Source organism: Podarcis pityusensis, assembly GCF_964106645.2.
Source record: "Podarcis pityusensis genome assembly, chromosome: 8".
Lineage (NCBI taxonomy): Eukaryota > Metazoa > Chordata > Lepidosauria > Squamata > Lacertidae > Podarcis > Podarcis pityusensis.
In genome coordinates, this window is record NC_138033.1 from 57,993,482 (window position 1) to 58,016,763 (window position 23,282).

Consider the following 23,282-nt stretch of genomic DNA (forward strand, 5'->3'; position numbering starts at 1 on the left):
CCTCCCGGCCTAGCGCTGGTGGTGGCGGTAGAGGGAACGAACGAGCGAGCGAGCGCGGGGGTCACTCGGCCGGCCGACTATTTAACTCCCCCCACCCCCACCCCGCTTTCTCCCAAGGCTGGTTCTTCCTCCGTTTTATTTTCGTGTGTGAGTGAGTGTCGTTTTGGCGGCCATCGTCGAGATAAGCCCGCCCGCCTCTTTTACTCCTTCTTTTAACCCCCTTTTTTTTTTAATTCCCTCCATCCCCCTCCCCCCGGTGCTCGCTTCGCCAGCTCATAGCGCCCTCCTCACACGGTCCTCTCGCGGCCCGTCCGGGGGTGGGAGCCAGGCCGCGGCTCGCCGCCCAGCCCAGCGCCCACAGGTGAGGAGGCAAAGAGTGAGAGGGAATGTGTGGTGTCCGCCGCCGCCGCCTCATGCCGGGCCCGAGCAGGCCTCGCCGCGGCCTAACGGGAGTCTGAGGAGAAGTGGCGGCGGCGGCTGGCCTGAGTGCGAGGGGGTGGGGGGAGTCCGGAGGAGGGGAGGCCCGCGGCTCGCCTCCTCGGAAGGAGGGTGGGTGGGCTGACTGGCTTGGTCGGATTCCCAGGCCCCGCCGCGCGCAGGCCCCGCTCCGCCTCCCTCGGCCTTCTTCCCTTTGTGGTGGAAGAGAGGGGCTGGTTGGGCGGCCGGCCGGCCGGCGTCGCCTGCTTGGCCTCGGGTGTCCTTTTGTGCTGGATTCGGAGGGGAGGCAGGCCTCGGCGGCACCAGAAACAACAGCGTGGCTTCGGCGGCGGCCTCCTCGCAGCCCTCAGTCTCGTCTTCCACGGTCACCGCTTCAGTGGCGGGGAGGAGGAAGTGCGAGGGGGGGGGAGCGGCCCGTGCGGCGTGGCTTCCTCGGGAGCAAAGCCCTGCAGCTTTCACGAACCGGCGCTTACTCTTGAGGAAGTCTGACAGCCATGGTGTAGTCGTGTTGCTAGTTAGGGAGCAAGCCCCGCTGCCTTCAGATGTAGCGCTTGCTCCCGAGGAAGGCAGGCAGCCACAGTCTGTTGCTGCTGCTGCTGCTGCTAATGTTGCTAATAAGGACTAATAACTAAGTCGGACTGACGCCGAAAGGTCGTGCAAAGCCACGTGCAAAGTTTTCAGGTTCCCCAGAACTCTTCCTCAGTCAAGATGTCAAAAGGAAACAAGTGGTAGTGGGTGAGAAAGGGGGAAGGGTGAGCCCAGTGATGTTTGCTGCCCAAAACTTGTGTGCAATTTGTAACGGTCTTTAAGGTGGAATGCACGTGGTGGCTAGATAGATGTAATGATATTAGCCACACTTGCCACCGTACAAGATGGCAGCATGCACGGGGGGGGGGGGTACTTGGGACAAAAGAAGCAATGAAGGTGGTTCCCCATTTTTGGGTGTTTGGAAATACACATTTCACTTACTGGGTTGTGTCTGTAGAGCACACTGGTTCTTTGGTGTGTGGGGAGAAAGCAAGAAGAAAGAGAAACAGGTTAATTGTGGATTGGAACATTAAATGATGAGTGTGACACTGGACGGTTAAGCTGCACTTTCTCTCTTACCTTTCTTTCTAGTTTTCAAAACTTATTGGGAGCTGATCACATCTCTCCACCCCCACTTCCCTGATCCCCAGATGTTTGACATCCCTTATATGGACAATTCCTGACATCAAATAAAATTGGCAGGGATGCTGATCCCCTTTCCTTTCTAACAAAAATGCAAGATCTGCTGTACAAGTGTTTACTTAAAACTGCCATTATATCCTGTATGCCTTACTCTCCAGTAAGTGTGATTAGGATGCAGCCCAATATCATAATCCACTGTGTTCAAAGTAACTCCCATTGTTTTCAGTAGGACTTAGTCCCAGCTAAGCATGCATAGGATTGTAGCCCTAGTTGTAATTGCTGCTGAACTTTCTGATCTCCCTACCTCTCCTTACCAATTTATTACACCAGAGATCTTAAGAGGTAGGGACATTCCTCATCTTGTATCTACATCTCAGTTGATCTGTTTATTGCACACTTATTTTCCCTGTTTAAATTCCTAGTTTGTGATATGTTTCTGCTTGTTTGTCTCCGCCTTTTTTTGTTCTACAATGCATCACCATGCATTGTTTTATGTACATAATGATATGTTATTACTTTACCTGTGTAGAGTGAAGGCATTACATAAAATACGAAAGGCTGGTTTCTGTTTAGTGTACATTTTTTACTGCAGAAGTGGTTCCTGTTCTTGTGTAGTGTGGGGAAGTTCAAGACTGGTTTTGAACTGTGGAAACTTGATAAATTAGGCGCAATGTGACCTTAGAGAAACTGTGTGCAAGTGGTAAAGATAGGAGTATGGAAATATATAACACATCTTGCCACTTTCAATTTCATGTTGTTGTTTTTTTAAAATCTTTAATACATGTATCATTAAAATTGCCTGTGTAGGCTTCCTAGCTGTATACTAGGGGTTGGCAACCTAAGGCCCATGGGCTGGTAGCGGCCCACGGGGCTCGTCTATCCGGCCCATGGTGCTGCCTGCTCTTACTGGCGCGGCATGGGGACCGACTTCCGGGTTGATGGTGCCTGTGTGCACACGCTATTTCCGGCGCACATCCGGGTCAGAGGAGCGCTGGAAATAGTGTGTGCGCACAGGGTCTCCTCCGACCCGGAAGAGCACGCGTGCGTGCACACACACTCCGGCCCATCTGACAGACAGAGTGTGGACCGGCCCATCGTTCGGTAAGCTTGCTGACCCCTGATGTATACAGATAAATATGGTATTTTCCAGAATAAAGAATAAAATCATTATTTGCTTTAATCATATATGACAGAAGTGGACAATTGTGTAATAACACTCTTTAAAAATGCAAGGTTCTATGCTGTTTGTGGGTTTGTTTTTTACATGTTTGAGCCATGACCTAGTTCTTCATGTTCTCCCTGTATGCTTACTTTTAAATCACTGCTTTTTCGAGTACGGAATAGTTGATTTGGTATTGTGACATCAACCTTGCATGATCACTTGCTTCATGAAGTTAAATAACAGTTGGAAAAGCAGAAAGCATTGGACCACCTATGTATAAGCAGACTTCTTGTGAAATAGCTAAATAATATTAAACATTCATGTAGTGTAATTCACCTGTTCAAAACACCTGGCACATTATTTGATAATCCTTAATATAACATTGCAGGATAGTATAGTCCCAATATTATTATCTCCATATGGGTCTGAAGCTATGAGATAGTGGTTTGCCCAGGGCCACTTTTTAATTCCATGGCAGAGGTCAGATTTGAACCTGGGTCTCTGACTCTTAGTTACTGAACTAAACTAGTCCTCTGTAATTACAGCTTGGATTTGTGAGGGTCATTGTGATGAAAGGGTTGAGGATTTCTTAAATTTAGTATAAAAAAAGGTTCTAGAGAAAGATAGATAAGTTTGGATGATCACTAAGCAAATAAGGACTCTGCATACATTACAACAATTTTAATTGCTTCTTTTTCTGTGTCTGAATTTTTCCCCATCTCTTAATTGGGTTTAAAGAAGACTGACATATTGTTCCTTTCCTGTGTTGAAATAATCATTATCTAAGAAAATAGGAATTTGTCATCATGTGTGAAACGGCGCTGTGAGTAAAAATATTAAATGTGCCAGAAACAAAAAAAAGTCTTCCAAATGCCATACTGCAGTTACCTGTGGTAGTATTGGCACATTTGCTATAAAATATTTTCATTGATTACAAAATAGTTCAGAAGCCTAGGGCAAGATAACTGCAGTCCTGTCCTCTGTTTTTCTTGTACTAAAATTATAGAGAAACTGAACTTTTGGTAGTCCAATAAATTAGTTGTTTGTACTAATCAAGAATTGAACTAGCCTAGCATAAGGTGGTTAGGATAGTGTAACCTAAAAAAATTGTATTTAATGTGGGTCCTATTACAGGGTTAGTTACAAAACTTTATTTAACTGACATCAAAGTGACGAACAGCCTTCACTCAAATCAACACTTTCATGTAGTTCAGAGCAATATGCAGAGATGCTATGATTACTGCTATATTAGGTGAGAGAAGTAAATATGTGGTACATGTTTCCCACATCCCCTAGTGATGATAAAAAAAACTCTGTGGCAGGACTTATCTGGGATCACTGGATATTTCTGGTGTTTTCTGTAATAATTTGATTTATTGTTCAGAGACTGCAAACAGAATAGGTGAGTGCAGATGGCATAAATGCTTCCAACAAGCAGAAAATGCACTATCCCATTAGTCCCCAGTGAGAAGCACCCCTGCACCCCAATATACTTTCAGCTCTTAACAAAGTGCTGTCAGATAGGTTGTAAATAGCTTATTTAAGTGTTTATACATTTATAAAACACTGATTTAGCAATATTTATTTAATTGCAAAAGGGCGTCTAGAAACTCCATTGTGGTGACCATAACCTACGGTTAAGGCGCCATTTGACTTTTAGCTTACATATCTGAGTTTCTAACACTGCTGGGAGGGGAAGGGTCTGCTTTGCCACCCAGGAAAGACACTGGTGAAGTAGCACCCAACAGGATTGAACCCTGCTCATCTGATAATAGGTAGATGTGGTTTGAGGCAAGTGGCCTTGCTGGCCAAATTGCATCCCTGACAGACAAAGATTTGGCCCATGGGCCAGAGGTTCCCTACTAAAGTAGCTCTTTTTCAATTCAAGGCTTATAGTTACCTTTTAAAATACTTTAAAGTATATTTATTTTATGCAAGTCCCTTTTAGTTCTTTTGATTCATTTTGCCTCACTAGCCCTGCTTTTTCTTGGGGAGATTATGGCATGAAGTTACATATTTTCTCCTAATTGTTTTTTTCTGTTTGTTTGGTGTATGTCGCATTTTCTGCTCACGTAGCTTAAAATGAGAAAAGCCTGAAAAATCCTAATGGAGCAATCAAACTATGTTAGATGGACAAGGGACCATGCAGGCAGTAGTGGGGATTAAATATTTCCCAGTCCCTCTGCCAATTTTTTCATGAGCAGCATTTGGTTTCATGGCATTACTTGCAGAGGGGTAAAAAAAAATGTTTCTGATTTTTAGGTACCTGAGGAACCAGGCACTCAGAATACAGCGATTTTAGTCCTGACTTAAGTTCATTTCTTATGTTAACAATCATACCTGACGACGGATAGTTTCAATAATAGATTCATGTAATAGACAGTGGTCGCAGAAGTTCAAATACATAAGCCATATTGGGATAGTTGTGTGACTGAATTTGAGCACAATTTTCAGCGCTTGAAAATGTCGTTGAAAATATTTGCTTTCCCATGTTAAAATGTATGCACAACTTTAAAAGCAAGTAATCTGGTGCTCTTGGGGGTCTAATATGAGAATGTGTATTGCCTGCTTTTATTCCACAGTGCTAAACAAACATAACTGGAAGGAAGTTGCACACAGTAATGGAACTTGCTTTGAAAGAAGTACAGTTGGGATGAAAACTTTTGTTGAAGTGAGCACTTATAAAATGGCATTCTAAGCACAAAAACAAAACCCAACAACCCCACCTCCAAATTATTTAAGAGCCCTGGGAATTGTAGGTTGTAGTCATTGTAGTGAAGTGGATAGAGTATCTGACCAGGAGCTGGAAGAGCAGGGTTCAAATCCCCACTCAGTCATGAGGCTCACTGACCTTAGGCCACTTAATGCCTCTCAGACTAATGTACCTCACAGGGTTGTTGTGGGGTTTGTATGAAGAGGGGGACAACAACATAATCACCTTGAGCTCCTTGGAGAAGAAAAGGTGGCCTTTAAATGAAGTTTTAAAAACAGCAAAGCTGCCTGCCAGACCATTGTAGCACTGTTTTTCATGATTTCTTGCTGCTGTAAAAATGAAGTTACAGTTGTTGAATCTGTGAATCCTGTGCATTTAACTGAACATAATCTGTCTAACACCAGAAACCACTTGGGCTCACTTGTCTCTTGAAATCTATCCATTTTTTAAAATTATTATTAGTAGCTAGTCATTTTAATGATCTGTACTGCTTTTAATATAAGGGATGCGGGTGGCGCTGTGGGTTAAACCACAGAGCCTAGGACTTGCCGATCAGAAGGTCGGTTCGAATCCCCGCGACGGGGTGAGCTCCCGTTGCTCGGTCCCTGCTCCTGCCAACCTAGCAGTTCGAAAGCACGTCAAAGTGCAAGTAGATAAATAGGTACTGCTCCGGCGGGAAGGTAAACGGCATTTCCGTGCGCTGCTCTGGTTCGCCAGAAGCGGCTTAGTCATGCTGGCCACACGACCCAGAAGCTGTATTGGCTCCCTCGGCCAATAAAGCGAGATGAGCGCCGCAACCCAGAGTCGGTCATGACTGGACCTAATGGTCAGGGGTCCCTTTACCTTACTGCTTTTAATTGCTTTTATTTTACTATTCACAGTCCTGATACCTTATGAGAGGGTGGTATAGAAAGAAAGAAAGAAAGAAAGAAAGAAAGAAAGAAAGAAAGAAAGAAAGAAAGAAAGGTGTGGGGAGAATTCTAAGCTCTTGGAGAATGCTTTTCTGCTAGCTCTTATGGTTTTGATACATAGATGGCATAATTCAGAGTTTCTTGTTGACCTTAAGAGGTTGTGGTTCATGCTGGGCCCAAGCTGTTTAGGACTTCAGAAGTCCTAACTAGCTCTTTGAATTGGGTCCCTGTGCTCTCTATTATCTGTTAAGTCAGTTTGTTTATCATTCTAGCTGTGATGCAAGGCGAAGTAAATACTTCTTGCATCATGTAAGCCACTAGATTAGACTAATAGCATTAATGTAAACACTCTTGGCCCAAGTACTGAGAATTTCATGTTGCATTTCAAGAACTTTTCACAGAAAATGTATTTATTTTAGGAAAGGAGCATTCCAGAAAATACATGCAATATTTAAATGGGTTCTCTTATTCATAAATCTAGTTTAATCTTCTTCTTTTTTGTTCACTTAGAATACCAATGCACTTGTATAACAATATGGGGCCCTTATTGCATCTTAAGTTTTGAAGTGAACTAGAATAGACTTTTAAGATTCATCTTGGGATTCCTGAAAAGGCATCATACCTTTAAATGAAGAACTGAAATAACTATTTTACATTTTTAATTAAGGTGCCTTTGAGAATTTTTTAATAACCCAACCACAGTCTTCAGTGGAGAAGTTGGTGAGAGACCGCAGATTAGCATGATTGGTGTCAAATCTGCATCATGCTTGATATTGTAAAGATATGTTATATCCAGTCATGGTTTTTTCGATAGGTGTCATCTGTGTCGTATTCCATACTTTTCCAAAGGTGCAGTAGTTTTTCTAGGTGTGGGTGGGCTTAAGTGGGTAGGACGGATTGGTGAAAATTGGGTGCTCCACTTTGAAGATGTGTTTCCCAGGTCTAGGGTTGCAATATTTTGAAGAGCAAAAAAGAGGACATATTTGCTGACTTCTACTTTTAACTATGGATCACTAAAATGAAAAAGAGGACGTGTCCTGGAAAAAGAGGACACATGGCCACCATTAGATACTATCCAAGATGGATGCAAATACAGTGGTACCTCGGGTTAAGAACTTAATTCATTCCGGAGGTCTGTTCTTAACCTGAAACTGTTCTTAACCTGAGACACCACTTTAGCTAATGGGGCCTCCCGCTGCCATCGCCCCGCCACCGCACGATTTCTGTTCTCATCCTGAGGCAAAGTTCTTAACCCGAGGTACTATTTCTGGGTTAGCAGAGTCTGTAACCTGAGGCGTCTGTAACCCGAGGTACCACTGTAAGGTGTGTGCCACTGATAGGCAAGGAAAGAGTCCCCACCCACCTCCCCAGTCCTGACTGTATACCGTATCTAGGCCCAAACTTCTGCCTGCATCTGTACAGCTACATGTACCTTTGGCTCAATAGGCTAGTGGTATAACCAATCAAACAGTGCTTTTGGGATCTAAATAGGCATTGCAGTGTACACTAGAAAAAGTCTGTCTTGTACTCTGAACATGATTTATAGCAAGCTTTCCGAAAAGGTTGGACACTTCGGTGCTATAAATTGCTAGCAGTCTGTTGGAGTTTGAAGGTTCTTTGCAATGGCTGTAGTCCTGCAAGCACTGCTATAGCCACCATGCAGGTGTAACTCACTAACAGCATCAAGCTTATTTTGTACTTTGTATAGGCAGGGCTTGAAAATGTTGCCTTTGCCCAAGCCTATGCAGGCAGAGCATTGCTGCATCCAGAGAAAATGCAGCAACACTACTGTGACATAAGTCACAGAAGGAATAGCATGTCCTGCCCTGGCACTGTTGTGTCATTTCCCCTGGGGTAGGATAATGGTGTCTACATTGCTCTGTTTTCCCACCCCGTCTCGTCTCCTCCACCCAGAGCTTGTCCTCACATGCAGGGGAAGTACCTAACTCACCAAGGGTTTGAAACCCATCTGCTAAGTATTGCCCTATGTATAACTTTCCTTTTTGATCTAATGCATGTACTGAAAACTGGAACTTGATGCGAAGTTTCCTGACTGATAGGAGTTCAAGAAAACCCATAATTATCTCTCCTGAGGCTTTTGTGTTTGTGTAATACAAAAATAACTAAACTACAGTGGTTCATTAACACATTTCATTACTGGGTTAGTGTTTTGAAAGGAAAATTGGTAGGATATATAGTCTTAAATAAGACATGCATTAAAATTTAAGAGTTGCAACAATCCATACCCATTGTAGTCAGATCTGTCTTGATCTATTATTATACAGACTTCTGGATAGTAGGCGGATTAAAAAGAAATCATTGCTATTTTGGCAAATATTTCTTACTTATTTTCTCCATTTCACTTACAATGTGTTGATATATAAGTCAAATACATTTGGACTAGGTTTAAAATATTGGCTTAACTTCCATTTAAGAGTGGGGGGAAGCACTTAAGATTGTTTTTATTTAATGGTAGGTATACATGGATGTAGCCTGGGGGCAGCCCCCCCATCAAGTAAAACAATAGAAATACTTAACTAATAGTCTAGTCATGTTAGTTCTGCCCCCCAACAAAGTCCTGACCCCCCAAATCCTGGCTGCACCCATGGTGTTATTTTCATTTTGTTAAATAAAAAAAAATTTTTTTAAGCCTGCACATGAGAGAATGTGCCAGTGTGTATTAGTGAGTGGATACTTGCATTTCCTAGTTCCATCTTTTTGAACTTCCTTGGTTGTGTTTTGATACAGAGTTAAGGTAGTTACATGTAGTTGTTTTTATTTTATTTATTTAACAAAATGTATCTACCACTTGAATATTATGAAACCTCTAAGTGCTTTAAAGTAACTATTGTTTTTTTCAATTATAAGAAGCCCTACATAAAGAATGCATTGCAGTAATCCAATCTTGAAGTCACCAGTGCCTGAACTACTATGGCCAAGCTCTCCCAGCCCAGGAATGATCATAGCTGTAATACCAGGTGTAGCTAGTTAAAGGCACTTCTAGCCTTTGAGGCAACCCAGACTTCCAGTGACAAAGCTGGATTAAGAAGCCCTCCAAACCCTCCATCAGGGGGTGTGCAATTCTGCCTAGAACAAGCAGTTGACAAATTTCTTGGACACAGGAACCATGTTTCCAATTTGTCAAGATTAAAGCCCAGTTTATTGTCCCTCATACTTGGTTCACTTTTTAAATACCTAAGAGGTGAAAAAATATACAAACAGTCACAATTTTAAATTATCCCAAAAGAACAAGACAATCAAAACTCCTAATATAGAAACATTATGACAACTATTGAGCTCTTTGATGTAGAAGATTAAATTGAATTATTTATATAATTATACATTGTGTCTGCAATCCCAATGCCACTTATCTGGGAGTAAGCTGCATTAAATTCAGAAGGACTTACATTTATTATTATTATTATTATTAGTAGTAGTAGTAGTAGTAGTAGTAGTAGTAAAATTTGTATTACTGCCCTTCATCCATAGATCTCAAGGCAATTCACAACATAAAAATACGAGATAAAAAACACAAAATAAAGAACAAAAACAAACCTTGTCTTGTGTGGGGAAAGCCTGCAGGAGACTTTTGCTCACATTTGCTTGAACACAAGCAGCCTGTAAGGCCATGTGGTGGCAGCTTGCAAGGCCATGTCGCAGCGGGAGGCAGATGCAGCAGCGGCCTGCAAGGTCATGTTGTTGCGGAAGAAGTGGTGCCAGCCTGGCACTAGTGGCACAATAACCAGCAGCCTGTGAGGCCTTGCCCAGCAGGAGGAGGAGGAGGCCTGTGAGGTCATGTTGCTGTGGCAGCAGAAGCAGCGGCAAGAAGTGGCAGCAGAAGCATCAGCCTGCAAGACCTTGTGGTAGCAACGGGAGGTGACGGCGGTGGTCAGGCGGTGACAGAATCAACACTGCCATGGCAATTCAGTAGTAGCGGTGGCAGCTTATGAGGCCTTGTGTCAGGGGCACAAAAGTGGCGGTTTGCAAAGCTTCTCAGTGGTGAGAAACAGCAGTGGCCTTAAAGGCCTCACCAAGGCAGGCCGCTTCTGCTGCCACCTCCCACCTCAGTGACATGGCCTCACAGACTGCTTCTGCCATCACATCCCATCAGCACCATGAGGCCTTGCAGGCCAACCCCAACTTCTGCCACATCATGCTGCCACAACATGGCCTCGCAAGTCGCCTCCATTGCTGCTGCTGCCTCCCACTGCCATGAGGCCTCGCAAGTTCCTGATTATTGTACCACTGCTGCCAGGCTGCCACTGCTTCTACCACCACTTCCCGTTGCCACGGCAAGGCCTTGCATGCCACCACAACTTCTGTCGCCACCTCCCACTGCCATGATATGGCCTCACAGGCTGCTGCCACCTCTGCCACTGGCTTCCTGAGGCCCTGCAGGCCACCTCTGCAACAAGTAGTAGCAGTTGCCAGGACGTTACCCTGTTCGCCTTTGCATAGTTCCATCCTTATTTCAACATCACAATATATTGGTATATCACAATTTTTAGCTAGTGATATATCACAATTTTGAAAACCATATATCCTCTAGTCCTAATCATTAGAAGCAAAGAAGAAAAGCATCTCTGCCCACTTTATCTACACCGTGCATCGTTTTATACATCTCTAACATACACCCCACTTTTTTTCCTGAAGCTCAGTATCTCAAAACATAAAATTTCCTTGTACTGTAAATGAGTTGCTCCAGTCCCCTGATCATTTTAGTTGCCATTTTTCACACGCAGAAGTCCTTCATTATCTTGCCCAGCTTCTCGAAATAGGTGATCAGAACGGTAAATGGCAGCACAATTTGGGAGCTAGGCAGACACAGTGAGCAGTATGGAGGCATCAAGGAGGAAATGGCACTTAAAGCTTTATTGCCTTAAAAGGAGAGGGAGTGTGGCTATCCTGATCATTAGCTGGTTGCTGGGAGCCCTCAGCCCCTTTTTAAACTATGTAAAGAGCTCTCTAGCAATTTGTAACAAGGCCTGAAGTGGCCTGCTAGCCAGAAATGTGCTTCTAGCCCCTCAAATCCTCACCATGCTGCACTTGAGCTTGCAAGACAATTAACACATTTGTTAGCTGTTTGCCAATTTTCTTATGACTTAATTAGTTGATCATATACATTCCTTAAAGTGTTTAACTAGGCAGGAGTATAGGCATATAGATGAACCTGTTGAGCTTGGAGTGGTTTCTTCCATGTGTCATTGCTGTGCAGCATTGTGGTCAGTACTATCCCTGGCATTTTGTGCATAGTAATTGTCCTCTGTTGACTGCATGGTCTGTGTCTCCAGGCTGCAGGCACTATCCTCCCTTTCCTTGGTACAGAATTTGGGTTAAGGCTAGACACTGGAATTTTGTCAGCAGAAGTTTCTCAGTTTAGTTTAGGCTCATTCCTCTATTGGCATCTGTAAAATCTCCGTGGAGTTTCCTGCTCATGCTATCCCAGTTTTTTAAAAATACTCAGGGTGTAGATAAAGACCTTTTATGGGAAGGTGCATAGTTCAGTGATAGAGCACATGCTTTGCATGCAAAATGCCTAGGGTTCACTTCCTGGCATCTTAGTAGGGCTGGGAAAGATTCCTGCATCAAACTGGAGAGTTCTGCCAAGCAGTGTGTAGACAATATTGAGTTAGGTAGACTACTAGTATGATTTGGTAGACGTCAAGATTCCTTTGTTTCAAAACATCAGCTGTGCAAATTACCAACATTCTTAAGAGTTAAAGGGGCAGATCCAAATCAGATACGTAGTAAACTGTTTTACTAGATGGTTCAAGTCCATTGTTTTGACTCTGCCTACCAGCCTGTCAAGTTTGACTCATTCACTCGAATTTTGCTCCATATTAATCCTGCTGTGCAGGAAGGACAGTAATTGAACTCTGTCAGCTGCTTTTGGAGACAGCTTAATCGCTGGAGAGGGAGGGGCTGGGGTGGATGGGCCGGCGCTCGTTTGCCTCCGGCCTCGAGAGCGTCTTCCGGGCGAGCAGTGACCAGGATCGTCCCTTCGTAGCGAAGGAAGGACCAAGCCTTCTTTTCCCGGCGCGACCTTTGCTGCGCTAAGCAGTCTCCCTTGGCGGATGCTTGCGATAGCTGGCTGCAAACGGAGTCCGGCTGATCATGTGAGGCAGATCTGCCCGCCCAGCCTCCTTCCCTCCCTGGGCCCAAGCAGGATACCGCCTCCTCGTTCTCACTGGCTTTAGGAGGAGCTGGCGGAGAGTGAGCTCAGGCTTTCTTCGGCGACCAATAGCTTTGCCACACGAGGCTTCGGACTGAACTCGGGAGTTGCTGCTTCTGCTTTTGGATGTGACCGTGCGCCTCCCTCTTGGGTTTGGGCGCAGTTGTTTCCAGTTCAGATTCGCGGGGGCTCCGGAGATCGCGCAAGAAAAGGAGTTGGGTGGGGGTCGAAATTCGGGTCTCCATCTTAGGAGGCTTCCTAACCAAAGTGGATCTAATTGGTGAGACTTTCTGCAGCTTCTTCACACTAGCACGTCTTTCACTTTGGATTACTTCGGAAACTTTCATTAAAGGAACGCCCTTCCCTTGTTCAGGGAGCTGCCTGCCTCGCATGGATTTGTGCCCCCTTCTGGGTATTGTTTTCGCGCCGGCTGTCTCTAAGCCTTGGCGTTTCCAGGAGGGGCCTCTGTTGTGGATTGTTTTTGTTTCTATGGAGAAACGCAATGAGCTGTTCTACTCCTCATGACGGGGAAATCCGCCTTCAGTTTTTTATACGCATGGAAAGGAGTCCTTGATACATGCCTGCCAGGAAATAAAACCAGCAAAAGAAAAGGTAGCATTTCTTACACTGGCATTGTTAGGCGCTGGACCTCAGTGAGATTTGTGAAAGCCAGGAGTTGCTTGGGATATCGCAAATGGTCAATTTTCCTTGTTTGGCACTGTATCATAAACATCTTTAATTTTAGTATATGTGCTGCCGAAGCGCATATACTAAACATCTTTAGCTTTTCACTTGATGAGTACACTAGTTGATCCTGTAATCTTTTTAAAGAGTTATCAGAAATAGATTTGTTGCCCATGTTTTATTTTTCTTTACATTCACTACACGTTTGGAATGTAGCTCCCCTTCCCCCTCAAAATCCAACTACTACTGGGGGGAAACATACTGTAAAAATGCTCATCATATAATTCATGCAGGTGTTTGCCCTCTTTTCATTACCAAGGCACCTGTTAAGGAAATCAGATTTGGAGGCTGGATTTGAATGCATTTTCCTTCTTGAACCCCTACCAAGTTTTGATCCAACATTCAAATGCGTCTGTTTACTCAGCATGATCAAAATATTTTGGGGAAACAAGGTACGGAATTTTAGTTTGTTTGCCTGCACCTGAACTTTTTATAGAGTTTTTCCTTTCAGCTGGAGCAGACATTGTAGAAATACTTTGCACAGTGGAATTTGGGGGTGTACTAGTGAGAAGTTGGGCTCCTCATGTGATAATCTGATTCTGACATGGATTTTTGTATTGCGGGTATCAAGACACAATATGAAACTTTGGTGCAATCAAAGAGCCACATAAAATTTATGGATGTTAGAGATTGTTGCAGAATTGGGCGGGATCTGGCAGGCTCCATGATGGTGGGACAGGATTCAGCACTTAGCCACACGTGTGTGTGTGTGGGGTGTGCAAAACATACTTAGTGACTCACAGGCTACCCTGGATTTCCTTTGTTGTGTAGAGATCCACTTTCTACCCCAAGCACCCCAGGCTGTTGCATATATGTCCACTTCATATTTATCTGTGGTGTTCCTGAAGATTTGTGTAAAGGTTTATGTGGGTGAAAAAGACCTTGGTTGTAACTTCAGCTGTAATTAGTTGGTGTGAACACTGCTCACTTTAATTTTTATTCTATGGAATTACTGTAGCAGAACAATTAACATGGCTTTAAAAAATAGACATAATGAGAGTCAATTTGAATGTCTTTTTCCTCTTGTACTATTTGCCCTGTGTTAATAAAGGAGATGGTGACAAAGTAAAATAGGTTTTATTTACTTCCTTGAATCACAATATAGTGTCCAAGCCTGCAGCCAGAACTTTGTCAAGAGCGAGGGCTATCGTTCCAAGCTGGTGCTGATGAAAATAGCTATCACTACTACTTTTTCTTTTACTTTTTTAAACAGCAGCCTTGTGCATTGTAGTAGAGTAGCAGAGGTGAATAAAACTCTCAGATGGCTATCAAAAAGTACAGCAACCTCCAACATCTGGTTGTGTTCCCTTGGTGACTTCAGGATTAACTATTTCACTGCAGAAGCATCTGTACACACAGTTCTGTTGCAGTTTTGTTTATGTTGTTCTTTCCCTCCCTCCTCTACTCCATTTTCTTCTGGTTGCTCACTACTTCACCCTGCAAAAATGTGGTGTTTACTATGCAAGCCCTTGTAATGCAAAGGAGGCATATGTACTTAGAAAATACATGACTGATGGTCAGTAGCTTCAACACTTTAATTCTGGTCTCACAGGGATGCTTACAACTAATTCAGATTTAACACCAAATTATCTGTAGTAAAGTGTGGACACTGTGATGGGCTAACTCTGGCTGTCAAACAGTGATAAGGTATTCTTGTGAGCACAGCTGTAGTTTAAAAAATGGGTCATTAAGGGGTGGGTGTGTTTTTTTAAATCAAGCTTTTAGATCTTAACAAGTGACAACTCAGACGTAGGTACAGTATACCCAGTAGAAATTGAGAAAGGTGCATCAAGGTCTAATACTTTATGACCGAACTGTTAGTTCTTTGGTTCTTCGAGAACAAAGGAGACAGGCTCTATTGATTGAATTGCAGTACATTTGGTGCTACTCAAAGAGATAATTTGAATCTTTCAGGCTTTTAATTTTTTTTGTGACAAAATTCATACGATTGGAGTTTTGTTTGGGGTTTACAGATGTCTTATGAAACATATAACAAGTCAAAACAAATTCTCATATTAACTTAAATTGGAGGTAAAGTTTGCACAGTACACTTGGTAAAACCAGCAGTTTCAGTTAGATCTTGCCTAGTAGTCAGAGCATTATGGTGTTGACTTCAGTGTTCACAGAACAAGGCCGCTTCTCTTCTAGCAAACCCTGCCAAAAAGGAGAGAGGAGACATTCTGAGTAACTGTAAGCAAAAACTCGTAAACCTTTTGTACTAATATATTCAGTATAAACTACAGGTGTTTTTGGTGTTCTCTTGTGAGGGACCACCCAGATGCAACATTCTGAACTGGCATAGGGTAAATTTTGATTATTTTTTGAGGTTGTGGGTTTTAAAAAATTTAAAAATGAGTTGTCCATGTTAATCTTATAGGCTCCTGTCTTATTGATTGATTTTATGTATCAAATAATTTCAAGCAAAATATCATACATTTTGTCCTAAATCCCAGGATACGTTGCAACAATGAATACATAAAACAATCAACCATGGAAAAAAAGAAAAAGTCAACTGTACATAAAATAGTATTATGATGATATATTTATATAATTATATATGATTATATATATTATGATTATACTTGTCACTTTTTGCAACGCAGCTTGCAGTACAAGAACAAACATTAAAACCAAACAGAAGAATGACTAAAACAAGAACCTAAAATGTTCATTCATAAAAATATATAAAAAGGACATATCCAACCTACCCCACTAAAAGGATGAGCACAAAAGTAGGCTAAAAACAACAACCACCTTCCAATTTAAGAGTCAGAAGCCTGGGCAAATAAAAACAATGTGATAGTTCCAGGCATAACCCCCTGGGGAGAGCATTTTACAAGTGCAGAGTCTCCACTGAAAAGGCCCATTCTTTGTATCTTCACTCTGCATCTCCTTTAGAGGGACACATAGTGAACGGTGATGGAATGCGGGGTCCAGGTGAGTTCGTGTGTATAGAGGTGGTCATTGAGGTATTGGGGTACTGCACTGCCTAAGGCTTTATAGGTCAAAACCAGAGTTAAACTTGGCCACCAGTGCAGTTGTGCCAAAATTGATGTTATGCTCAAACTGTCCTGCAATTTGGCAGCTGAATTTTGCCTAGCTGTGGTTTCCAAATCATTTTCGAGGGAACTCAACCACACAACACATTACACTAATCCAGGGGTCAGCAATTTTTTTCTGCAGGGAGTCGGTCCACTGTCCCTCAGACCTTGTGGGGGGCCGGACTATATTTTGGGAAGCTCCTCCCCACTGACTCTCCCCTCCCTTCTCTACAGCACTGGATGAGCCCCAGTGGCTGCTTACCTATGCCTTGCAAGCGGCAGGGGCTGGTGGCAGGACGATGAGTGCCGCGAAAGGGCTGGCTCCGGAGAGGGGCTGCGTAAAATGATGTTCAGCCAACCACGGCTCAACAAAGCCCAGCCCCCTTCCTCCTCTAGGGAGGGGGGGAGAAGCCAGGAGGAGGGAGGGAGGAGGTGCCTCCATGGTGTGTGTGAGGGGAGGGAATGGCGCAGCCCGAACGATCAGAATCCCCATGCCGATCCACGCAGCGATTCCAGGACCGTCCATGGGCCAGATCCAGAAGACAGTTGGGCCGGATCCGGCCTCCAGGCCTTAGTTTTGCTGACTCATGCACTAATTTAACCTAGAAGTTACCAAAGTGTATGCAAAACAAGTTAGTCTATCTGGCCAGAGAGGGGCGTAGATAGTTTGCACCACTGAGGCCACTTGTGCCTCAAGCTACGTTACTGGAGCCAGAAATACCCATGAGCTACATGCCTCCTTCACTGAGAGTGTATCCCTACCCAGATCAGGCCAAGCCCTACCCATGCAATCTGGGAACAGTCTGTCAGTATTAGCAGGGTATCTGGGTCCTTGTTGGATATTGTAATTTTACTCATATTAAAATGTTGTGAGAGTTGGCCCATAGGAAAACTAGTTGATTTCTCCGGTTTTCCAGGAATGAGTTCCATAGATAACTGAAGGCTCTGATTGGGCCTGTAAGATAGTTGGGACAACCTGGTATTTGTCAGTGGATATATTTATTGCATTGCAGATTAATTTGGTAAAAACTGAAGCAATGTGCTTATGTTTAAATGTTCATTCAGAGTTGAATGTGAATTGTTCAGTGGTGTATTGAAATGTGTGAGATAGCTGAGCTTGCCTGTTCTGGTGCCCAGCTTCTAAGCATATGTGTAGTGGTAATTACCTTGCAAGGCTTACAAGATGGGAAGATGGGGATGCCGAAATGAACATTTGACTCTTCCCACATTGGATTATCTACATGTGTGGGCTGTCAGGTGATTTAAAGGTTTAAAATGGTTTGGTCATAAATTGTAATCTGTTGGTTACACCTGTGTATAAATAAATTATTCTGAAGGAAATGGTATTTTGTTTTTAGATGCGTACATGTGTCACAGGGGGCAGCATATGGAAAGAGACATTCCTTACTGTCTGAGATAGAAGAAATGTCTGTTCCAATATGATGTTTTTGTAAGCAAAAATAATTAGCTCAGTGTGCCTATATGCATGTGTACACAGAAGTAAGGCCCACTGTGTTAATGGGAATTACTCCCTACAAAGTGTGATTAGATTCTTGAAAGAATCTGCCTATCAATTAATTGGTGGCATATTTTTATTCAAAATATTTTAATTGCTTGATCCATACCATTAATTGATTTAAATACTTGCAGTTCTATGTTCACTAAAAATGCACCATAAGCTGCTCAGTTCCCAGTGAACCTTTTAGCAGGCTATTAAGGTTAGCTATAGTCTCTAAGGTATGTAATAGCATTGCAACCACACACAAAAAATGTAGCCAGATGGTTAGAGACTTTGTGAAAATATTTTGACTAATGTGAAAAACCAATTGTAAGCTATTACCATGCTTGAAGTGTGAATAGTACAAAACGTTTCTATTTTAGTCTGCTTATTTTTTTTAAAAAAGATGTTGCTCTCCTATCTTTAAAACAACACTATATGCAAAGTATGTGTCGATACATACACCAGGAATTTTGTCATTCTTTTTCCTTGTAACGTTACTGCTTGTCTTTAAGTGAGGTAGAGATTTCTGTGCTGCAAATGGCTAAGCAAAATTGCTAATTGCTGCCCAGAGTATATTGAGTAAGAACTTTGAATGTATCAAGGATAAGGTTTCCTGAATAGCACAAAACTTAACTAGAGAAGCTGTTATGTTTTTAAGTAGACACTAATTAGTCTGATTTTTGAGATGGTGGAAAGAATCACCTCATCTCTGAGATAATTAGCAGTTGCCCACTGTTGCATGCCTCAGGGATTTTTCTTTGTGGGGTAAATATATGCAGTAAAACAAACCAGCTTACTGGTCACTTACAGGTTTTGCTTGCAGTTGTTACGACAGAAGGATTGTGACTGCAGTCCTGTGTTTTTATACATTGTTCAGGGTGTGGCTACAAACACAGGTTTGATGTATCCTACATGTAGAGAAGCTCTCTTGGCATTTGAGTTTCAGGAGCATTTTAACTCTGATATACTACTTACTCAAACAGACTGTGTTACTCCATACAAAACCAGCACCTGAATGTCTGTACTACTTATTAACGCCATATGACTAGTTGCTATATAAGACTTTTTAATACCCTGTTTAAACTTCATTGGTACTTTGGCTGTAGCCCAGACACAGTTAAACACACTTAACTTCCACTGCTTCCACTGAGACCTAGACGCAGACATGAGCATGAACTTGATGGTAGCTTTTATGTTTTAATGCAGATCACATCAGGTTCTGTTTTCAGACATTGTGAAATGTGGTAGTATTTAGCATTTATTGGGTCCCCTGGTGAAATTAATTTCAGGGGAGACAAAAGAAAACACTTTTCACACAACAAATTAATGTATGGCATTCCCAACCACAAGATGTGGTGTTGACCATGGCTTAGATGGCTGTTAAAAAATAGATTAAAACTCATTTACCCTAAACCACCTTATTAGGTGCTCTAATTAAGCAGTATTCCTTTACAACTATCTCATCCATTTCTTTAGTTACAAATTATCAATAAATGTTAAAATACATATTCCAATATATTATATATTGATTGCAATTCAAGTAACATGTGTTGGTATTATTATTATTATTATTATTAATTGAATTTATATACTGCCCTATACCTGGAAGTCTTAGCAAAACCTCCCCAACATCCATTCTCTTAGATGGCTTTGAAAAAGGATTGGAAAATTTAATGGAGAATTGGTCTAGCTAAGTGGAGCTTCTATAATCAGAGGCAGTATCGCTGTAAATACCAAGTTTCTGGGGAAGTTGGCATATAGGATGGGTTGCTGTCTTCATGCTGTGCTTGTTACCCTTCTGGAAGCTGTGAGAAATAAATGCTGGACTGGATGGACCTACAAGCCCTGTTGGATTAGACCAAGCTTTCCTAAACTTGGATCTCCAGCAGCTGTTGGACTACAACTTCCATCATCCCTAGCTAGCAGGACCAGTAGTCAGGGATGATGGCCTGTAGTCCAGAAACCGCTGGAGACCTAAGTTTGGGAAACCCTGGATTAGACCATTTTTACATTTAGTAAATGTGTCAGATTCTCCCCCCCCCCAAAAAAATAGGCTTGATTGTTTTCTTTTGAAAGAGGGGGCTTTACAAATGTGCTCATTTTGTTTTGCTTTCTTACAGAAATGAGTCGTCAAACTGCTACAGCGCTTCCCACGGGTACTTCCAAGTGCACACCATCACAGAGGGTGCCTGCATTGACTGGCACCACCGCTTCCAACAATGACTTGGCTAGTCTCTTTGAGTGTCCTGTCTGTTTTGACTATGTACTGCCACCTATTCTGCAGTGCCAAAGTGGCCATCTTGTTTGTAGCAACTGTCGTCCCAAGCTCACATGCTGTCCGACCTGCCGAGGCCCACTGGGTTCAATTCGTAACTTGGCTATGGAAAAGGTTGCCAACTCTGTACTGTTTCCTTGTAAATATGCCTCCTCTGGCTGCGAAATCACTTTGCCCCACACTGAAAAAGCAGACCACGAAGAGCTTTGTGAATTCAGGCCTTATTCGTGCCCATGTCCTGGTGCTTCTTGTAAGTGGCAAGGCTCTCTAGATGCTGTCATGCCTCATCTCATGCACCAGCATAAGTCAATAACGACGCTACAGGGAGAAGATATAGTTTTCCTTGCTACAGACATTAATCTTCCTGGTGCCGTTGACTGGGTTATGATGCAGTCTTGTTTTGGCTTTCACTTCATGCTTGTATTGGAGAAACAGGAGAAATACGATGGTCACCAGCAGTTCTTTGCAATTGTACAGCTGATAGGAACACGGAAACAAGCTGAAAATTTTGCTTATCGACTTGAGCTAAATGGTCATAGGCGACGATTGACTTGGGAAGCAACTCCTCGATCAATTCACGAAGGGATTGCAACTGCCATCATGAACAGTGACTGTCTAGTCTTTGACACCAGCATTGCACAGCTTTTTGCAGAGAACGGCAATTTAGGCATTAATGTGACGATTTCGATGTGTTGAAACCGCGATCTGACGTTTTCAGGCCAGTGTCTAAAAACAACCCACAGCATTCAGTTTCATAGAACAAAGGTAAACATCTTTGACTGCCAGATGTGAACAATTTGGTAGGGAGAGGTTAGCATATATGAAGGTAAATTAATAGGAAGGCTGTTAAAGTACAGGAAACAGTTGCATGTAATAACACTAATATATTTAAAATAAGTCAGCAGTAAACCACTGAAAATATATATATATGCGTGTATGTGTATATATATATATATTCTACCCAAAATGGGCATCTTTTTGTATTAAGAACTGATTGAATGAAATGTGTTGTAAAATAATTCTAAACTTGTTTGTAGATTGATTGTACGTTTGGAACAGATACTGTTTTGTGTTTAATTTGTATTCTTTTCCTTTGACTGACAAGCCATGCAAGGCGGTCCAGTCTCTGGCCGCTGCTTCCCCCTATTCTTCCTCCCCTCCCACTGCGTAAGTCACTACATAGTATTGCTGCTGTTCTTGTGTAAATTTTCTGTGTATTTGCTAATTTTTATTAACTTCTAGTTTTTCATTAAATAAATGATTTTTTTCTTTTATGTAATTCAGGTTTTTCCTTTTTCCTTTTTTGACCCTTTGAGATTAATTACAGGTGTCCATTTTCTGATACTTATAATTACTTATGGTAAAGTGTATACTTCTGTATGTTTGGTATCATTTTTAGGGGGGTGCAATCCTGCCACTGGTTATATAGTACAGATAAGTCCTGTGGACCTATATGGAACTTAAACCTGAGTAACTCTGCAAAGGATTGAAGTCCTTAGTCTCTTTCCAGTAGTTCATTCAATGATACTGTTGTTCATTCAGCTATTTTTGTGAACATAACAGTGTCTAAAAAGGGGCAACATTGAACTGATTCCTAAAACGGCTTCTTTTAAATTGTAGATGCCATTGTATTTTGAGTTCAAGCATAACTGCAGATTTGTTTGAGAATGTTCTAATTTAAAAAAGTGGAAGGTCAGGCACATTTTCAAATGACTTTAGAGACCTTTAGACATTTTGAAGTCATTCTTGTATTTATTGGTTGTGCAGTACAAGAAGGCATTGTCTATACAGTATTTGTAACTATAAATTACAGACCATTTGTTTAAATGAGGCAGTTGAAATAAGCTGTTTTTGGTCTTTTTTAAATTCTGTCATTAAAAGAATTCCTGGCAAACTGAAAACTCTTTTAAGTGAATTTTTTGCCTTAACGGAATAGAAGCTCACTTGAATGCAACATTGCTCAGAATTCCTTGTTCCTTTGTCCAAGGATATGCTGCCTGTTCTTGCACAAGGGGAACACTGATAGTGTTCCTAGCTCCTAGAGGAGTTCCCAGTGGTAGTGGTGGTGGTGGTAGTAGCAGCCATTCTTTGACCTGACCTTTTTTCTGAAACATTAATGGTTGGGATTTCTGGGATTCAACATGCAGGGCTTAGTGCTGCATCTACTTTCCAGAAATGTCAACCAATGTGATATTTCTTTTGTGTCTACTTTTGTTTTGCCAATGGGATCTGTGCCAAGGCTCTCTTAATTTTTGTACGGATTACACAGATGAACACTCTGCATGTCTTAAAAGTTACCCTGAGGGAAGTGCTTGTGAAAGATTAAAAGTAATCTATAAGGATTCCTTTAATAGAAGGAGCAGGCAGGAATCAATGCAAGAATGGGAAATATTCTATCTTTTCAACAGCTGGAATAGCACTGTGGTGGGAAGGGGGTCTAGGAAGCAGAAGGCTGCTGAATGCAGATGTGAGGCACAAAAAGAACCTCATTTCACCAAGACCCACAAGGCATGCTTCAGCACAATGCAGCTAGGGAACTGGGAGGAGAGAGGGTTTGAATACACTGTATGAGGGGTACTTCTCCAGGTCTGCTGTGGCTGAATCAGTCTTGTAACTAAGCTCAGGAGAGTTACTAGTCTGTCACAGGCTAGCAGAGGACGGCTGTAGAGCTTTCTGTGCTAGGTGAGGTGGCACTGGGATTTCCTTTCTCTGGCAGCCCAGTGATTTCTATACTTTGTGTAGAGGAAGAATGAAGCGCTCTGTCCTGGTAATCAGCCCAGTCACTCTCCCACATGCAATTCCTTGGTTATCAAAGTACTTAAATATGGCTGATCCTGCCCATTCCCCCCCCAACTGCTATGTTATATGTAAATATTTAGTTGTAATCTAGAATTCAATAGATTGCAGTTTGCTTTAACAGGATATTGACTGTGCTACTAATTAGTTTTGACTTCAAAGCAGGTATGAAATGAGCAGCTGCATTAAGGTAAGTGCCATTCAGCCTGTTGCTTATTAAGCTTGCTTAAAAATACTGTCTTCTACCTAAAATACTCAAACCAGGAACTCCAGGATGCCCCATCATCTCAGGTATTGGCACTATTACTGTGGGTGTTACCGGTTATATGGACTCTGTTTTGAAACCATATGCCATCAGT

The 23,282-nt window shown here is 42.4% G+C and overlaps 1 protein-coding gene across 3 annotated transcripts; it reads left to right on the plus strand.

Annotated features, from left to right (window-relative positions):
• The first annotated feature begins 50 nt into the window (after window positions 1-50).
• SIAH1 (siah E3 ubiquitin protein ligase 1) lies at window positions 51-22,028 on the plus strand. Of its 3 annotated transcripts, none has more exons than XM_081015556.1 (2): window positions 51-361; window positions 19,973-22,028. In XM_081015556.1, the coding sequence occupies exon 2, from the start codon at window positions 19,975-19,977 to the stop codon at window positions 20,821-20,823; it is 849 nt and encodes a 282-aa protein (XP_080871682.1). In that variant the 5' UTR covers window positions 51-361; window positions 19,973-19,974; the 3' UTR covers window positions 20,824-22,028. The 3 variants fall into 3 exon arrangements, with proteins under 3 accessions (XP_080871682.1, XP_080871680.1, XP_080871681.1); XM_081015554.1 differs by lacking the exon at window positions 51-361 and adding an exon at window positions 12,602-13,178; XM_081015555.1 differs by lacking the exon at window positions 51-361 and adding an exon at window positions 13,356-13,702.
• The last annotated feature ends 1,254 nt before the right edge of the window (window positions 22,029-23,282 follow it).